We start from the raw sequence: 16,794 nt of genomic DNA on the forward strand, positions 1-16,794 counted from the left end.
CCGGTTTCTCTGCGTCCTCACCGGCATGTGGTGTGGTCTCTATTTTTTTATTGTGGCCTTTCTGACAGGTGACATCTCATTGTGACTAACGCTCAATTCGTATTTCCACTACGGACGGTGATGCTGAGCATCTTTTTTTTTTTTTAATGTTTATTCATTTTTGAGAGAGAGAGAGAGAAAGAGAGAGAGAGAGAGAGAGAGAGAGAGAGAGAGAGAGACAGCATGAGCGGGGGAGGGGCAGAGAGAGAGGGAGACACAGAATCCGAAGCAGGCTCCAGGCTCCGAGCTGTCGGCACAGTGCCCGATGCGGGGCTCGAACCCACAAGCCTTCGAGCCGTGAGATCATGACCTGAGCCAAAGTCGGACGCTCAACCAACTGAGCCACCCGGGCGCTCCCAGATGCCCCAGATGTTGAGCATCTCTGAATGCTTGTTGGTGAAGTGTCTGTTCGTGTGTTCTGGTCCATTTTCTAATTGCATTTTCGTCTTTCGAATGCAGAGTTTTGAGAGAGTTCTCTAGACTGTAGACGATACTTCTTTGTAGGATTCTGTGGCCTGCAGAGACGGCCTCCGCGTCTGTACATCTTCTCATCGTCTTCACAGCGTCTTCAGCAAAGCAAAACATTTTAATTGTGGGAAGTCCAATTTATCCATTGTTCCTGCCACGGGTTGTGCCATAGTGTCAGGCTGCGAGCACTTGGCCGGGGCCCTGGGTGGTATCTTCCCAAGTCTTTCTAATGTTTGTAGGATCAGTGGACATGCCATCGTTTTCATTCCCAATATGGACCGTGTGGGGCCGTGTGCTGACAGCTCGGAGCCTGGAGCCTGCCTCGGGTTCTGTGTCTCCCTCTGTCTCTGTCCCTCCCTTACTTGTGCACTCTCTCTCTCTCTCTCAAAAATAAATTAACATTAAAAACTTTTTTTAATTAAAAAAAAAAAGGAGGGCTTATTTGAGAATAGCAAAAAATTGCAACCCAGGACAAGCAAGCTAGGTCAAAAGCATTGGAAGGCTCTTTGATGGAGGAAAGGGGGAGCTGGAGAGGGGGGGCTCCCCAAAACAGAAGTCCATTGGACTAAACTGGATGCCTAGTGGCTGCTCATTGGCTGGGCCGTTCGTGAGGGAACTTTCTGTCTCGCCTGTCGGAGTGAAGCTATATCCGCCGGCAAGGTGTGGGTTCCTCTGCTGGAGAATCTGTAGTGGAGGAGGAGGGGGAGGTGGTGAGCGAGTACTCCAAGCTGGCCTCCCCCCCCACCCCCCTGCCCCCGCATTCTGAATAAAGTTTCCCTTTTTCCACTTTCACATAGTGTACACAATGAATTTAATATAAATATGTTCTAACTTCCATCGTGATTTCTTTCTTTCTTTCTTTCTTTCTTTCTTTCTTTCTTTCTTTTCTTTCTTTCTTTCTTTCTTTCTTTCATCTTAGGATATTTAGAAATTTACTGCTTCATTTCCAAAGACTTGGGGATATTTTGATTTTCGTTATTAGTTTTCTTTACTCAATTTCACTATGGTGGAAAACCCACTCAAGATGGTTTCAATCCACTGAAATTGTTGAGAATTGCTGAACACCCAACATAGGGGACAAAAACTTGGTAAACATTTCATGCCCACTTGAAAACCAAACTTTTCAGCTGTTGGATGCAGGGCTCTCTATGGCATTCCACTGAGATTGTTAATCCTGATGTTCAGAGGGTCTCTCTATTAATTTGCTGGCTTGTTTTATCATACACGGGGAGGAGCCCTGAAATCTACCACCGCATCTTTTCTTTCTGTTACTGTTCGCTTCAGAGATGTTGAGGCCATGTGAACAGATGCCTACAAATTTAGAGTTCTGGCGGAGTTGGGAAAAGCTCTCCATTATAGCAATGCTTCTTGGGTTGGCATCACCTCGGATACTAGAAGCTCTACCAGCCTTCCTTTGTTTACTGTTTGCACCGTGTGCCAATTACTAAAAACAGCTCAGCCCCACGAGCTCCCAAACGCGCCCCCCCCCCCCCCCCCCCCCCCGGCCCCCCGGCCCCCCGCACACCCGGCTTCCCCTCCCCGGTGCCGCCATGCGAGGCTCCGCCGCTAGGGGCGCCGGACGCGGCAGGCTCCTTCCGGTGCACTTCCGGCTTGCTCTTCGCGACTTCCGGTTCGGTGGCTTCCGGGTTGGGGGCGCTGTTTCGCTTGGTGGAGGCCTCTTCTCCACTGCCGTCCTGTTTTGCCGTTCTTCCGGCGTCGCGACTAGTGTAATCGCCCCCCCACCCCCACCCCCACCCCCGAGACCCCAGCCAGAGACACCCCTCACGGGGTGTGGGCCTGGCCCGGCCCCAGATTCCGCCCTTCTCCGGGAATCTTTGTAGGAGCTCCATAGGGCCACCCACTCCCTGGAGCTTTTAATTTGTATTCACCCCAACTTCACTGTAACTCCAGCGCTAGGAGTGGAAGCTCCCCCGCCTAATCGTGTTTCCCTCCTGCAGGGGTTGGCGGCCTGAAGGCCAATCTGGCAGCTTGTTTTAATAGGATCTTTTATATACTTAAACGTTGGCGGCGGGGGTCTTTTGTAAAAATTGTATGAACTTCGTCTAAATTCTATCGAGACCTCTGACCTGTTGGTAAATTATGCAAAAACCAAATTAAACACGTCAGCTTTTATCACTTCCCTCCCGCCGTTTATGCCATTTGTATCCAGTTGTCTCTGTCTTATTTTCTTTAACCTTCCAAAAAAGGAATTATTGCCGTGTCGTCTCATCAAAGGTTGCTCTGATTTATCCACGTGTTTTGGTCCTCTCTTGTTGCTGCAACAGAATGAAGACGGAGTGGCTCGAACAACAGAGATTTGTTTCTCACAGATCTGGAGGCTGGAGTCTGAAGTCACGGTGCCAGCAAATTCGAGTTCTGGTGGCAGGGAGACAGCGGTCTGCTGTCTTCTCTTCTAAGGATGCTAATGCTTTTGGCTCAGGGCCCCACCTCATGTAGCCTTAATTACTTCCTTAATCCAAGTAGAGTCACATTTGACATGAGGACGTCAATGTAGGAATTTTCCAGGCACGAACGTCAGTCCATAGCACCACATATTAATATCATTCTTTGTTGATGATTCTACCTTTGTGTCAGGTATTATTATCACACCACCACCACCCTGCCCCTTAAAGAATGTTTCTTGCTGGGGCGCCTGGGTGACTCAGTCGGTTGAGCGTCTGACTTCAGCTCAGGTCATGATCTCACAGTCTGTGAGTTCGAGCCCCATGTCAGGCTCTGTGCTGACAGATCAGAGCCTGGAGCCTGCTTCAGATTCTGTGTCTCCCTCTCTCTCTCTCTGCCCCTCCCCTGCTCACGCTCTGTCTCTCTCTGTCTCAAAAATAAATTAAAAAAAAAAAACATTAAAAAATTTTTAAAAAAAGAATGTTTCTTGGGAGTTCCTTTAGTAATGATTGATCAGTGGTGAACCATTTCAGGATTGTTGTTGTTGTCGTTGTTTTATCATAAAATATCTTTGGGGTGCCTGGATGGCTCAGTCGATTAAGCGTCCACCTTCGGCTCGGTCATGATCTCACAGTCAGTGAGTTCAAGCCCCGAGTCGGGCTCTGTGCTGATGGCTCAGAGCCTGGAGCCTGCTTCGGATTCTGTGTCTCCCTCACTCACTGCCCCTCCCTCAATCACGCTCTCTCTCTCTCTCTCAAAAAGGAATAAATGTTAAAAATTTTTTAAAAACCAGAAAATATCTTTAACTATTCAATTCCACACTAATTTCTAGTTATTTTCTTTCCTTCAAGGTAATAATGCCTCATCTTCCGTCTTCCATACTGAAGTTGGGGTTTACATAAGTGGAATTGCTCTTCTTTTTTGGGCCTATCTTTTCTCCCTGGCAGCTTTTAATACTTCACCTTGGCTTTGAAATCCTGAAATTTTACCCTGAATGTGTCTCAGTGCAGATCAGTTGGGATCGATTGCAGTATGTCTCTGTTACATCACTGTTGAAAACTCACCTGTTCCTCTTTCTTTGAATATTGCCGGCATCCCGTTCTCTATGACCCTCTCTTGAGATCTGCCTACTTCTGTATTAGACAGTCTCCTCTTTCCCACATCTTCTAGGCTTTTCTTTGTATCTTTGATCTCTTCATCTCTGGACTGCATTGTGATCATTTGTTAGCTGATTTCCACTGTTGATTCTGTCTTCATTATATGTGATCTGTTGTTGATCCCTCAAGGTTTTGTATTCTGTGGTTAGATTTCTCATTTCTAGAAGTTCTCTTTAGTTTCTTTCTTTCCTCCTTCCTTCTCTTTCTCATGTGTGTGTGAGGCCCACTGATGTTTTTTCCCTGTATCTTGTTCTTTCCTCATGTTTTTTAATGCTTTTATAGCTTTTTTTTAAATGCTCTTTTGTATCTTTAAGCAAATTTGTATTATAGTCTAGATTATACCCAGTGTTTGGTGGGCTACTTCTACCTATTGTTTCTTGTTTGTGTATGTTTTTGGTAACTTTTGATATTTTAGCAGATAATGCTAGGAGATTCTTTTTTTTTCTTTCATGTTTTATTATTTTTGAGAGAGAGAGAGAGAGTGTGTGTGTGTGTGTGAGCAGGGGAGGGGCAGAGAGAGATGGGGACAGAGGATCCAAAGCAGGCTCTGGACTGACAGCATTGAGCCAATGAGGGGCTTGAACTCACGAAATGCAACATCATGACCTGAGCCAAAGTCAGATGCTCAACCAATGCAGCCACCCAGGCACCCCCACCTAAGAGATTCTATGGCTCCTGAGTTGAGGGCTGTTGACCTTCAAAATAAAAGTTTAAAAATGGGCGTATTCGGAGTATTGCAACTCAAGATACAGCAAAACCACAGGCGAGTCCCATAAACGAAGGGGAAGGAATGTTATTTTATGGTGAAGAAGGAGGAAGTGGGTGGGTTGTTCTGAAGGAGGGTCCACTGGAGGACAGCAGGGATTCAGCATGACGGAGGATGCTCACGGGCTGAGTTGCAGGGATGGTGGGTTTCTTGTAGGAGCCGCAGTGGCCACCTTTCCCTGCCGGCCGGGAACTGATGATTCCCTCCCATCGAGGATGTTTCTGTCGGGACCGTAACTGAAACTTCTTCACCTGCAGTAGTGGGGCATAACTGCATATTAGCGAGGTTTCCTTGATTAATTCTCGGAGGGTATATGCCTTCGGGGAGCATCTTCCTTTGTTTTTCCAGCTCTCTACAGGGTAAAAACAATCTATTACTGCTGAACATTTCTTTCTTGTATTGGACTTTGCTGGAATAAACCAGTAGTGGAAATATAAACCCCAAAGTCGTAAGAGAGTCTCTAATTCTGAGGAGAAACTTCTCTTTATAGGTTTTTCTCCATGCAGACCCAATACTGACACACGCACGATTTCTTGTGCAGAGTGGATCTGTTTTCCTAGTTCTATAGTTCCTTTGGGGTATCTCTCTTCTGAAGCTCCTCCTTTGAGTCCTATCTTCCGGAGACCCAGTGCCTCGTCTCCTCCCTGACATGTGGCTCTAGGGTGACTCGAGAGAAGCGCGTAATCTGAAGGCAGCTGCCGGATTCAGGACTTGGTGATTATATATTTTCATGATCCAGATTCTTTTTCCTCTCCTCTTTCTTCCTTAATTTTGCCACTGAAATGTTCAGATTGGCAGGGCATACGCTTGAAAAGCATTTAAAATATTTCTGAGTCAACATTTTAAAGTGTCTTACAATGGGAGGGACAGGGGCATCTGGGTGGCACCGTCGGTTAAACGTACAACTTCAGCTCATGGTCTCAGGGCCTGTGGGTTCGAGCCCCGCCTCCAGCTCTGTGCTGGCAGCTCAGAACCTGGAGCCTGCTTCGAATTCTGTGTCTCCCTCTCTCTCTGCCCCTCCCCCAGTCATGCTCTGACTCTCTCTCTCTCTCTCAAACTAAAAAAAAACATTAAAATTTTTTTTATACTGGGAGAAATTTAACCTAAATACGGAGGCATAGTGCCAGGTAAAAACATTTCTATACTGCTTGTTTTTCTCCTTTTAGTACATGGCTAAGCCCTCTACTTCAACGTCTGATTCTGATCATGAGAGTGTAGTGTATGTGCTTACCGTGGATTTGAGTGTACATGGAAACACGTCCAATGTGCCACCATTAAGTATGATAATTGTATTAGGTTTGGGGGTAGGTTACTGTTATTAAATTTTTGAAATTTCATATTTTTTATGTTAAAAATACTAAGGGAGCGGTGATGACCATATGGCTATTACCGTTCATTCTCGAATTATAGCGATAGACATCTTTGCGTAAGATTGAACCATTCTTAATTTCTGGGGAAAACTGTACTTGCGCGGAACCTATCCTTACTTCATTCACTTGGGTTTAGCAGCTAGTGGTATTTTTTGTTCACCATTTGTTGGCCTCCAGCTTTCCCGGACCATTTTTGTCTCGTGGTCGTATCCATTCCGTAAAGGGAATGAGCTGGTAGGCGCTATCTAAGTGCTTGGGACAGAATGACATTTGAGACAGACGGACATGCTTGTTCAAACAGCAGAGGCCTCAGAGGCCCTGTGGGGTCAGGGATGTGCCAGCAGCTCCGTGGGCATCAGGGGAGGCGGCCCCGGCCGTGTCCGCAGCGCAAGTTCTGGAGTCCACACTCCCCAGCTCCTCCCGTGAGCCTCTGTGTGACCCGTGGCGTTCGGCCACCGGAGGACGCGGACTGGCAGCTTGTGGAGCTTCAGAGACTCGTTCCCCTTGGAAGAGCACTGCCTAGACTCCACGGGGATCCTCGACGTCGCCTTCGTGTGTGTTTGCAGAGCCTACGCACAGGTGCTGGATTTTCCACGCAGGCGCATCTGGGCGCGTATACATTTGCCAGCGGGACAGCGGGGGCATTGACGCACCGGCCCCCAGGCGCAGCCGCACTCAGCAGGGGGACCTGCGGGCCCAAGGGCTCTCGCAGAGCGCGCCTCCCTGTGACCACACAGTCTGGGCCGCGGACCTCTGCACGCCCTTCACGTGAACAAGAAACGACACCCGTCCCCCTCGTTGCAGCCACCGTGCTTGGGGGCTCCGTGTCGCCTACACCACACGCATTCTCGGGCCCGGCGGCCCCCGCAGCAGAGCCATTTGGTGAGCACCCGTCCCCTCCCCGTGATGTGAGCTGTCACCTCTTCCCCGTGCCCGTGGCCCCTTCCCCTCGTGCTCCGCCTCCGATCACGGCCAATACACGGCTCTGCGCCTGCACGGGGTCCCCACCGCCTGGCCCTGGGCCAGTCACTTTGCTTCGCCCTCCTCCTTTATACGGCGGGTGTCCACGGGGCATTACTCAGCCGCTCTCCCGAGACCACCCGCACTTCGCTCGGCCCGAGCCTTGGTGGATTAGCTCCCACCCAAGTGTCACCTGGCCACCCGCGCGCGGCCCTCCCTCCTCTAGGGGGAGGGCTCCCGGGGAAACCCACCAGCAGGCGCTTCCGGGTCTCAGCCACCACCCCGCGTGTTCCCGCCTCTTCAGGCCTCCCATCCGGGGCTCTGACGCCCTCATGTTTACCTTCTGACCCCGGCACCTGTGTTGACCCTCGACCTCTTTTTCTGAGCAACCTGTGCATCGCCTCCCTTCTGCACTTTCCCAGACGAGAATCTACCACACTGGTGACAATATATCCCCAACTCACCGTCCCCCCTCCCCCTCCCTCCTCCCCCTGTCCCCTCCTCTTCCTCTCCACTCCTCCCCCTCCTCCCCTCCCCCCCACCTCCTCCCCCTCCCCCCCACCTCCTCCTCCCCCTCCTCCTCCCCCACTTCCCTCTCCTCCCCCTCCTCCAAGAGCTTCATGCCTCACCCACCTGCACCATCAGGTCAGTGAAAGCTGTCCCCACCAGCTCACCAAACCCCCGCCAGTTGCAGAGGTAGGGCTTCTCCAGACGCCCACTTCTGGGCTCCCTGCTGTCTTACAAGGCATGTCCCTGGCCTGTCTCTGAAGACACTCCACCGTCAGGTGGCCGGGCCAGGTCCTGCGTGGGGGTGACATCCCGCCTCTCTTGCTCTTTGTGGGGAGGCGCCCACTTTTGCCTGCCCTTACAGAACAGGGGCCCCCCAGCTCCAGTCCCAGGCTGTGAGTTCGGGGCAGCTGGGGGACGCTGTTCCTGAGGACGAGTGTGAGCGGCAGGACGCGAGCACACAGCCTGTGCCGGGGAAAGGGACCTGCACACGGTAGGAGGTGACAGATGCTGTTTGAAATCCTCTCCACTCCTGGAGTTGCGGGTCAACCCTCGGGGGGCCCCCCTCTGCACCGGCCCCCAGGATGCATTTAGGCCTCTGCCGTGGAGGGTTCAGACGTGACAGAGACGGGCCTCGTCCGTGCCTCAGGGATGGCCCAGAAACCATCCACGGCCTGCACCATGCTGCCTCCTTCTGGGGCCACGGAGACTCATCCTGGAAGGTTCCCAGGGTGCCGCGCCCAGCCGTGTCCCTGGGTCAGCCCTGTCAGAGCAGGTGGGGAGGGGGCGAGGAGAGGAAGGTGCAGGAGGGAGGTGCTCAGTGCAGCCCCCACAGGGAGTCAACAGGGTCAGGAGAAGAAAGCCCTTGTCTTCTGCAGACGGGGAGTGTGACCCTCGCGCCTCTTGGCGGCTGCAGCTCAGCTGAGAAATGAAAGGAGGACCCTGCTCCCTCTCCCTGGCCGAGGCTCACGTGTTGGTCGAAGGCACGTGGGCGAACCTGTGAGCCCAGGCACCTGTGCCAGTCGCTGGGCGAAGTCCCGGTTCATCCACAGGATCCCTGATGTGGGAGGAGCTGAGGCAGAGCAGCCATGGTGCCGCCCCCGTCACAGGAGGGCCGTCCCTGGGACCACATCCCCGCACCCCGTGTCCTGCCCAGGAGCCCTTCCCTGCTGGCGTCTCCCGCCCACTGCATCCTGTCTTCCCACCGACCCTGATCCTGCAAAGGCCGGGAGCCTCCGAGCGCTTCCCTTGCCCGGTGACCCTCAGGCCCCCCAGCAGTGCTGAAACCCTCGGAGACGGACAGAAGGAGAGAGCGTCGGCCACGAAGTTACAAGGCTTGCGTTAAGAGACGAACACTAGTACTCGAGGCCTCCCCCCCCGCCAGGGCTGGACTTGCTCGAAAGGGAGCATCGGGCTGGGCCGACAGGATTTGGTCCCCCGCACCTGTTCTCCGGCCCCTCGAGAGGCAGACCACGCGTTAACCAGCGGAAAACAGGTTTAATGCTGAGGTTCCCAGCACCTGCGGCGAGTCCGGGTCATCGGTGCCGCGCTCCCAAGGCACCGCCCGAGGCCCCTCACACAGAGGACAGAGTCAGGAAGGCGGCCAGCCAGGCCCCGCTGCTCCTCAAGCGGCTTGCTCGTCCGCCTTCTCTGAATTCCGGCTCGCGGATGTTCGGCTCCTGCGTATTGCACAAGAACTCGGAACAGCAGTGCGCGTACAGGAAGGGCATAGGCTTGACGAGGACAAAGGACTTGAGTCCCGGAGCAAACGGAGCACTTACTGGACAATTCCTGGAGCACTGCTTCGAAACATAGAAGAAACGCGGATAGATTCCTGACAGGAAGTGAAGAAGAGAAAGGCACCACGTGAACTGAGAGCAGCGACACCAAAGCGCTTCGGGCCTGTGCCCGTCCCATCCCGACCTTCCGGTGCCCCTGCTCAGAGGCCACGGTTGAAGAGGCCCCTCGTCTACGGGGCGGTCGGGAGCCACCGGCCAGGACGGGGTCTGGCCTTTGTGTTCACGGCTGCCTCTGGGGGCGGGGGTGGCTTGCAAGCTGTGTGACCATGAGATGCTCCCCACCCCCCGCCCCGCCCCTCCCCGGCTGGCCTGTCCACATGCAGGGGGAGCCCGGGTCTGGGGCTCTCCGTCCGGGGATGTACAGGCTCCCAGGCCTCACCGCTCACCACCAGGTCGCTCTGGACTTTGTAACCACGGGACAGGCAGGGGAGCAAGGGGCTCTTGCCCATCCTGGCCGCTGCCCGGGGCTCAGCACCGGCCTCTCCTTGGGCCGGCACTGTCACCGCGAGCCTGCTGTACACGGCCCGGCTCCGCCCCGGCCGCGGGGTCACGCTTCTGGCTTCGTCTCATCTGTGGTTCACGGTGACAGTCGCTTTTCCCTACCAGGTGATGACGTTCACGCGGGGCTGGCGCGAGCCCCAAGCACCCCCTCGGCACCCCGCGTGTTTCCGGGAACGCGGACCCGCCGGAAGGGGCTGACACTCTGTCTCCCAGCGCTGGGCGCTGCTGGGCCTCCGCACTCCCCTTCGGGGGCTTCATGCGGCCTGGAGCTCCCAGGTGACATACGCGAGACAGAGAGGTGGTCTCCACCCGTCTTAAAGCACACGACACTCCTTCCAGAACATAGTGTAAGCCCCGCCCCTCATTACGTACACCTCTTGTAACAGCACTTCTGGTGGGGCGGCTGAAATGAAGGCTTTCGTCGTTCATTTAAAACGAATACAGATAACCCTAGTCTTTTCTTCCCGCACCCCAATATTCCATCGCGTCCAGTCCTGGCGCCCCGCCCTCCGTCGGCACCGCTCTCACACAAGCTGGCCTGTCACCTGCCTGTGTTCTGACGTCTCAGGACTTCCCTCCATTTCTCTTGAACGAACGTGATTACATTAGTTACTCTGTTGAGAAAACCCAGACAGACCCCAACTGCTGAAAGGATTGACCGACTTTCCTGTGAACCCGAGATGCACGGAGATACTCACTCACGGCAACGGAAGTACAAAAGTGAAAATCCCTAGGACAGTTGGATGGATTTGTGCAACCGAAACTATTCTCTATCTCGCAGACGTGACACTTCAGGGTTGCAGCTGCAAGGGGAAGAAAACCACAGTGAAATACCACCGCTCTCCAGGCCTATCGGATGAGCACCGCCCTTCCCCCATCTCTCCCTCCTCCAGGGAGCACAAAACCACGGGTCCGAGTCCTTGTTTTCTCCCCTGGGCTGCCCTCACCCTACCTCTCACACGCACACACTCACCCACACACACACGCATGCACGCACACACACGGGCGCACACACGGCACCTCAAGTTCAATGGCTCAAGAGATTTGCAATCTGCCTTCCAGGGCCCTTCCCACTCACCTTCCCCACTCCTCCCTCCCCCGCCCCAGGCCCTGCATCCCCTCCCCTGGGTGTGGCCCGCTGCCTGGTCTGCATTAGGGCAGGACTCGCTCCCCACTCCCTGGGGACAAGCCAGTCACCCTTCTGCGGCTGCTCCAGTTCTCTGACACAGCCCTGGATGGTCCTGTGAGGACCGGGCCACGTGTGGCGCCCAGCCTGATGTCTCCCAGGAAGGCAGGGACACTGAGGGGACAGCACGGTGCTGGAGAATAAGCCAGGGTTCCGGCCACTCTTGCCGGCCCTCGACAGGGGAGCCCCAAATCAAGAGGCTCCCCCGTCGGGTGTCCAAACACAGAGGCTGCCCTCCTGACGCTCTCTCGCTCCCTGACCCCTGTGCCTGCCACCGCCCTGGGGCCCCCGCGGGGTCCAGACATGGGTGGCCACCCCGTGTCTGCAGAGGCATTCTGGCCCGCTTCCTTCTCCCAGCCCAGGGGGTTGAGGGGCCCAGACTTACCTTGTTTTCCAGACACGGTGACGTTTGTCTCCACCCGCGACAGGCCCGTGACCAGGAGCAAAGCAAAGAGAATCATCGTTTCCGTGGTGCCTGGCCCTGGACACGGGGAGTGAGGCCACGCGGTCAGCTCTGTGGCTCCGGGATCAGACCTGGCCGCCTGGGAGGCCACCCCGTGGGCCCAGGGAAGGCAGGCCGCTCCCTTGAAGAGTGTGGACGCCTACTGGCCATTCCCTAGTCCTGTGACCCAGTTTAGGCCCAAGCATACACGCCCACCAGATCCCAGTTCTGGCACCGGCACCCTTTGCTCCCACCCCAGCCCTCCAGGACGGTCTCCAGAACCCACCCTGCGCGGGCCCCACCCCACCCTTGACAGCAAAACAGGCCAGGGGTGGCCCTCTAGGCCTTCCCAGCAGATGAGGAGTAACTGCAGCCATGGACGCTCACTGAAGGGACTGGTGTGTTTGGCTTCAACGCCCTCCGAGACGCTCTCTGCGCGACGATTATTAGGTATGTCGATCGTTATACACGCAGCTGGTCGTTTCTTTATGTGACGCGTCCGCGCTTCTTTTTAAGGTTTCTCTCGGTAGCCCCATTTTGTATGTTTGTTTGAGTTTTACCTTCATACTTACATCTCTCTCTTTCCCTTAACGTTTATTTATCTTTGATGGAGAGAGAGCGAGACAGGGCACGTGCGGGGAAGAGCAGAGAGAGAGGGAGACGCAGATTCCGAAGCAGGCTCCAGGCTCCGGGCTGTCAGCACAGAGTCTGACGTGGGGCCCGAACTCACAAACCGTGAGATCATGACCCGAGCCGAAGTCGGATGCTTAACCCACTGAGCCACCCTGGCGCCCCTATACTTACATCTCTTGAAACAACTTTCTTTCTCCAAGTTTTGTCGTGAATATTTGCTCCCCGGGTTGTCACTTTTCCACGGCACCCTATCCTTCCCACCCATCACCCTGCTTCACAACGGACCGCTTCCGACGCAGCGAGCCCGTGCCCCTGTCCTCTCCCTTCGTGGCCCGGTTTTAGTCGCATCATTTCTGCCTCATCAGATCAGACAGAGGAGAGCAGAAGTATTCAGTCCTATAGATAAAGAACCATCATTCCCCAAAGCAAACACCGGCCACGCCGACAATCGACAACACGTCTTGCGCCCGTCAGAGCACTGAGGTCACAGAACTGGCGCTTCCAAGTCTGGCGAGCAGGGGTGCCCCGCGAGGCAACCCTGAATATGCTCACCTGGAGCAGAAGCTGCGGGAACCACGAGCCGGTGGGAGCCCTTCACTGTGATTTTGACAGAGGGCTGGAGGCTGAGTGCCAGAGCGGGAAGAGCCGTCCCCGGGCGGGGGGGGGGGGGGGCGGGGCGCGGTCTCCCGAGCGCACAAGAGTCTCCGTCCAGCCCCCAGCACTCGTCTCCGAGCCCTTTCTTTCTCTGAGTGGGTAACAGCCGACAGTGCCACACAACACGCCCTCCCTCCAAGGAGCAACGCGTGAGAAAGATTCGAAGCTAAAGCGGGAGACGAGAACAAGGACACCGAGAGTGTACAACCTAAGGCGACGACAGCTACGGCAAACTGGGCACAGAGTCCAGGCCCCGGGGCCCGTCGCGTGAGTGCTCGCGCTCAGGGCCTACTTACCGCGCTTCCTCTCAACCCACAATACACGACCAACTGGCAGCCGGACACACAAGGCATGCCCGGAGCCAAGATAAACCGTCCCCAGAGGAAAAGCCAGCACGAGGATGTGATACAGGTGACGCACGCATCACCGTCCTCAGACAGGGGATGTGAAATGACAGCACCAGGACACTAAGAGCGCCGGTGGAGAAGGCAGACCACACGTGAGAACAGATACACAACGTGAGCTTAGGAAGGAAAACTCTGAGAGTCACATGGGAATGCCAGGAAGCAAAACCACGTGTTTTTAAAAAAAAAAAAATTTTTTTTTAACGTTTATTTATTTTTGAGACAGAGAGAGAGACAGAGCATGAAGGGGGAAGGGTCAGAGAGAGGGAGACACAGAATCCGAAACAGGCTCTGGGCTCTGAGGTGTCAGCACAGAGCCCGACGCAGGGCTCGAACTCAAAAAACACGTCTTTTTTGATGAAAATGAGGAATGTGTCGGGTGGGTCACCACTGCCCTCGACATAGCCGCAGAAAGACTCCGCGAACTGAAAGACGGGTCGGTAGAACTCTCCTTGCCTGAAACGCCAAGACAAACACGACGAGAAAACAGAACAGAACGTCCAAGAACCGTGGGACGAGCTTCTATTCGGTGACACCCAGCTCCCCGAAAGACCAAAAGGAGGAGGAGGGATGGCACGGAAGCATCCCTGAAACCATACTGGCTAAGGGCTTTCCAGCGGTCCCGACAGACATCGCTGTGGAGACTCGGGAAGCTTAGAGAACAGGACGGGCACAACCCCCGAAACAAACAAATACACACACACAAAACCACCCCTACCGAGGCGTGTTCAAAGCACAGAAAATCACAGAGAAAGCTTTCCGGAACCCGGAGGAAGAAACAACACACGTGATGTGCCAAGAAACAAGAAGAGGGCCTTCCGTGCCCTTCACATCGAACCACCCAAGCAAAAGCGCGTAAAAAGCATTTCAGGTGTCGGAAGACGACGTCTGCCAACCTAGAACCCGGCAGCGAGAGGAGCTCCCCTTCGAAGCACAGCAGACTGTGGTTTCTTAACGCCCGTGACACCCACCACACAGTGTGTCCACTGCTCCCTTCACTCTCTTCCGGTGTTGAGTCCACGATAAGATATAGCAATACGTTTGGAGTAGAAATCCCATCACCTTTCAAACATCGCAGTAAATGAAAACTAAAACACACACTAAAAAAAAAACCAAACTGTGAGGAAGCTCTCTTGACACATTTATCTTGACACATTTTCTGTACGTCCACACCTTTTCCGCCACATGCACTGAGCACAGAGGCTCGGTGCACATCAGCAGAGTGCAAGGCAGCTCCCGGAGGGTGGGCATCCAGCAGCCCCCTGCACAGGCCCCACCGCTCCCCTCCCCACCTGCACCTCCCCTCCAGGCTCCTATCCTGACTCTTCTACCCACCTAAGCCTCCCCTGCACCTCCCCTCCAGGCTCCTCTCCCCACCCACACCTCCCCTGCACCTCCCCTCCAGGCTCCTCTCCCCACCCGCTCCTCCCCTGCACCTCCCCTCCTGGCTCCTCTCCCCACCCACACCTCCCCTGCACCTCCCCTCCTGGCTCCTTTCCCCACCCGCTCCTCCCCTGCACCTCCCCTCCTAACTCCTCTACCCACCTAAGCCTCCCCTGCACCTCCCCTCCTGGCTCCTCTCCCCACCCGCACCTCCCCTGCATCTCCCCTCCTGGCTCCTCTCCCCACCCACCCCCCCCCCCCCACCCCGCACAGCAGCTACCAGGCTCCCCCACCAGGCACTGCCAGCAGCAGGCAGGCCTTTCCACACACCCCTCAGCCCTCCTCTTGCAGGAAGTCATCCACCTGGAGCTCAGCGGAGTTCCCCTGGTCGAACCCCCTCCACCCCCCCATCCCCCCACCCCCGCAGGACAATGCTTGTCCTGATGTACTCTCTGACCCCGACCTCAAGAGCAGCTTGGGAAAAGTGCTGGGACGTTTCCTGCTCCTACACGTGCGGGGCAAACGTGCCCCTCCGACACCCCCCCCCCCTCGGCGGCCCTGAACTCAGACCCTGGCCCTCTCCTCCAGGCTGGCCCCCCAGGCACCTGGCAGGGCCCGCTCCAGCTGCAGGGTCTGGCGGGGAGGCGGGGAGATTTCCGTCCCTGGAACTGGCAGGACCCAGCCAGAGACCTTTCCAGAGCACAGCGGCCCCAGCAGGGAGGCCCAGAAGGACAGGCAGGAAACGGTGGCCTTGCAGAGTCAGAAGGCTCTTCCAACCGGGACCCCGCCCCCACCGGTCCCCGCGGAAAAGACACGCGAGGGACAGCCACGCGAGGGACGAGGGACAAAACGAAGCCCGACGGGACCGGCCCCGGCGCCGGCAAGGAAGCGCACGCTCTGCGGGCGGAGGTCAGAGAAGGTTCCAGGAGGCTGAGGGTCGCGGTCAAGGACCCGCTTTTCCTTCTCGAAACTAAACACGCGACGTCAAACTGGGCCCCGCACAAAGGGCCTGGAAGAAGAAAGCGCAGAAACTGCGGGGAGAAGAGGTCCAGGCGGTGCGGGCGGGGCGGGGCCTCCAGGGGCCCAGGGACCCCCGGGCGGCGGCAGCGGCAGCGGCAGCGCCGTCGGTTGTGCCCGTGGGACTGAGGGGCGCCGGCAGGACCCCCGCCGTTGCAAGCACCCCCCACGCCAGCCCTGGGCCACGCCCCGAACCTCCTGGACCCTATGTCGCCCCCCCCTTCACCCTACTGAGACTAGCCAGGCCTTCTGGAACCTTCCAGGCCCCCCCAGGCGTCCAACCTTCTGCCAATTAACTTCCACGCTGCCCGCCTGTGAGGTGAGCCCCGAACCTTCCGGAACCTCTGGCGCCGCCGGACTCTCTGACAGTGGGGCCTTCAAGGCTCGTGGAACCTTGTGGAACCCGAGTGTGCGCGTGCGCATGCGTGGGCGCAGGGTCTGCCGGGAGTCGCGCGGGCGCGCGCAGCGACGGAGACCCCCTCCCTTGCGGACGCGCCCCGGCTGTGGGAAGCGCGGCTGCGGCCCGGAGAGTCTTCGCGCTCACCTGGCTGTGCCCGCCGCTTGGAGGCCTCGCCGTCCAGGGTTCCAGAAGGTTCTCTGCGGTCACCGTGGGGACGCGTGGGGACGCGTGGGGACGGAGGGCGCAGGGAGCCTGCGGGGCGGCGTTCGAAAGGGCGGTGGGGGGCGGAGGGCACCGTGGGCGCCTGTCCTGGGCCCTCAGCGGGGGGCTGCTGGGCTGCCCGGGTCCTCGCGGGGTGGGGACACGGTGGATGAGGCGGCACCGCCCACACGGGCGCCACCCCAAGCCCCAGTCAGGCGCTCCCCGAGACAGGCGTCCCCCCTCAGGCAGGTACTCCCCCAGAGAGGTGCTACCTCAGGCAGGTGTCCCCCCCCCCCCGCAGGCAGGTGCTCCCCCAGACAGGTGTCCTCTTCGGGCAGGTGCTCCCGCCCAGGTTGGGGGGGGGGGGCGGTGGGAAGCAGTTTTCCGTCAGGATCCCGGGCTCGCAGACTTGGGGGTACAGATGGGTCCCCGCGGGAACGCTGGGTGGAAGCAGGCACTGCCAGGTGCCGGGGGGATCCTGGAGCAGGGGCCAGGGTCAGGGCT

The 16,794-nt window shown here is 56.5% G+C and overlaps 1 protein-coding gene across 6 annotated transcripts; it reads right to left on the reverse strand.

Annotated features, from left to right (window-relative positions):
• Positions 1-932: 932 nt before the first annotated feature.
• Positions 933-16,353, reverse strand: LY6K (lymphocyte antigen 6 family member K). 6 transcript variants are annotated; one of them, XM_023248310.2, is made up of 5 exons: positions 16,022-16,144; positions 11,542-11,637; positions 10,669-10,773; positions 9,452-9,504; positions 933-1,191 (listed from the first exon to the last, which is right to left on the reverse strand). In XM_023248310.2, the coding sequence occupies exons 1-5, from the start codon at positions 16,110-16,112 to the stop codon at positions 988-990; spliced, it is 549 nt and encodes a 182-aa protein (XP_023104078.2). In that variant the 5' UTR covers positions 16,113-16,144; the 3' UTR covers positions 933-987. The 6 variants fall into 6 exon arrangements, with proteins under 6 accessions (XP_023104078.2, XP_023104079.2, XP_023104082.2 ...); XM_023248311.2 differs by lacking the exon at positions 933-1,191 and adding an exon at positions 9,148-9,349 and having other exon boundaries at positions 16,022-16,141; XM_023248314.2 differs by lacking the exons at positions 933-1,191; positions 16,022-16,144 and adding an exon at positions 16,234-16,353 and having other exon boundaries at positions 9,148-9,504.
• Between the last annotated feature and the right edge of the window lie 441 nt (positions 16,354-16,794).

Source organism: Felis catus, chromosome F2, assembly GCF_018350175.1.
Source record: "Felis catus isolate Fca126 chromosome F2, F.catus_Fca126_mat1.0, whole genome shotgun sequence".
NCBI lineage: Eukaryota > Metazoa > Chordata > Mammalia > Carnivora > Felidae > Felis > Felis catus.

Coding starts and splice junctions, on each gene's coding strand:
- LY6K (XM_023248308.2), bottom strand. CDS start 16,112: ATGCGCACGCGCACACTCGGGTTCCACAAGGTTCCACGAGCCTTGAAG. Junction 11,638..16,021: donor GGCGCCAGAGGTTCCGGAAG/GTTCGGGGCTCA, acceptor CCCCGTGTCCAG/GGCCAGGCACCACGGAAACG. Junction 10,774..11,541: donor CACCGTGTCTGGAAAACAAG/GTAAGTCTGGGC, acceptor TTCCCCTTGCAG/CTGCAACCCTGAAGTGTCAC.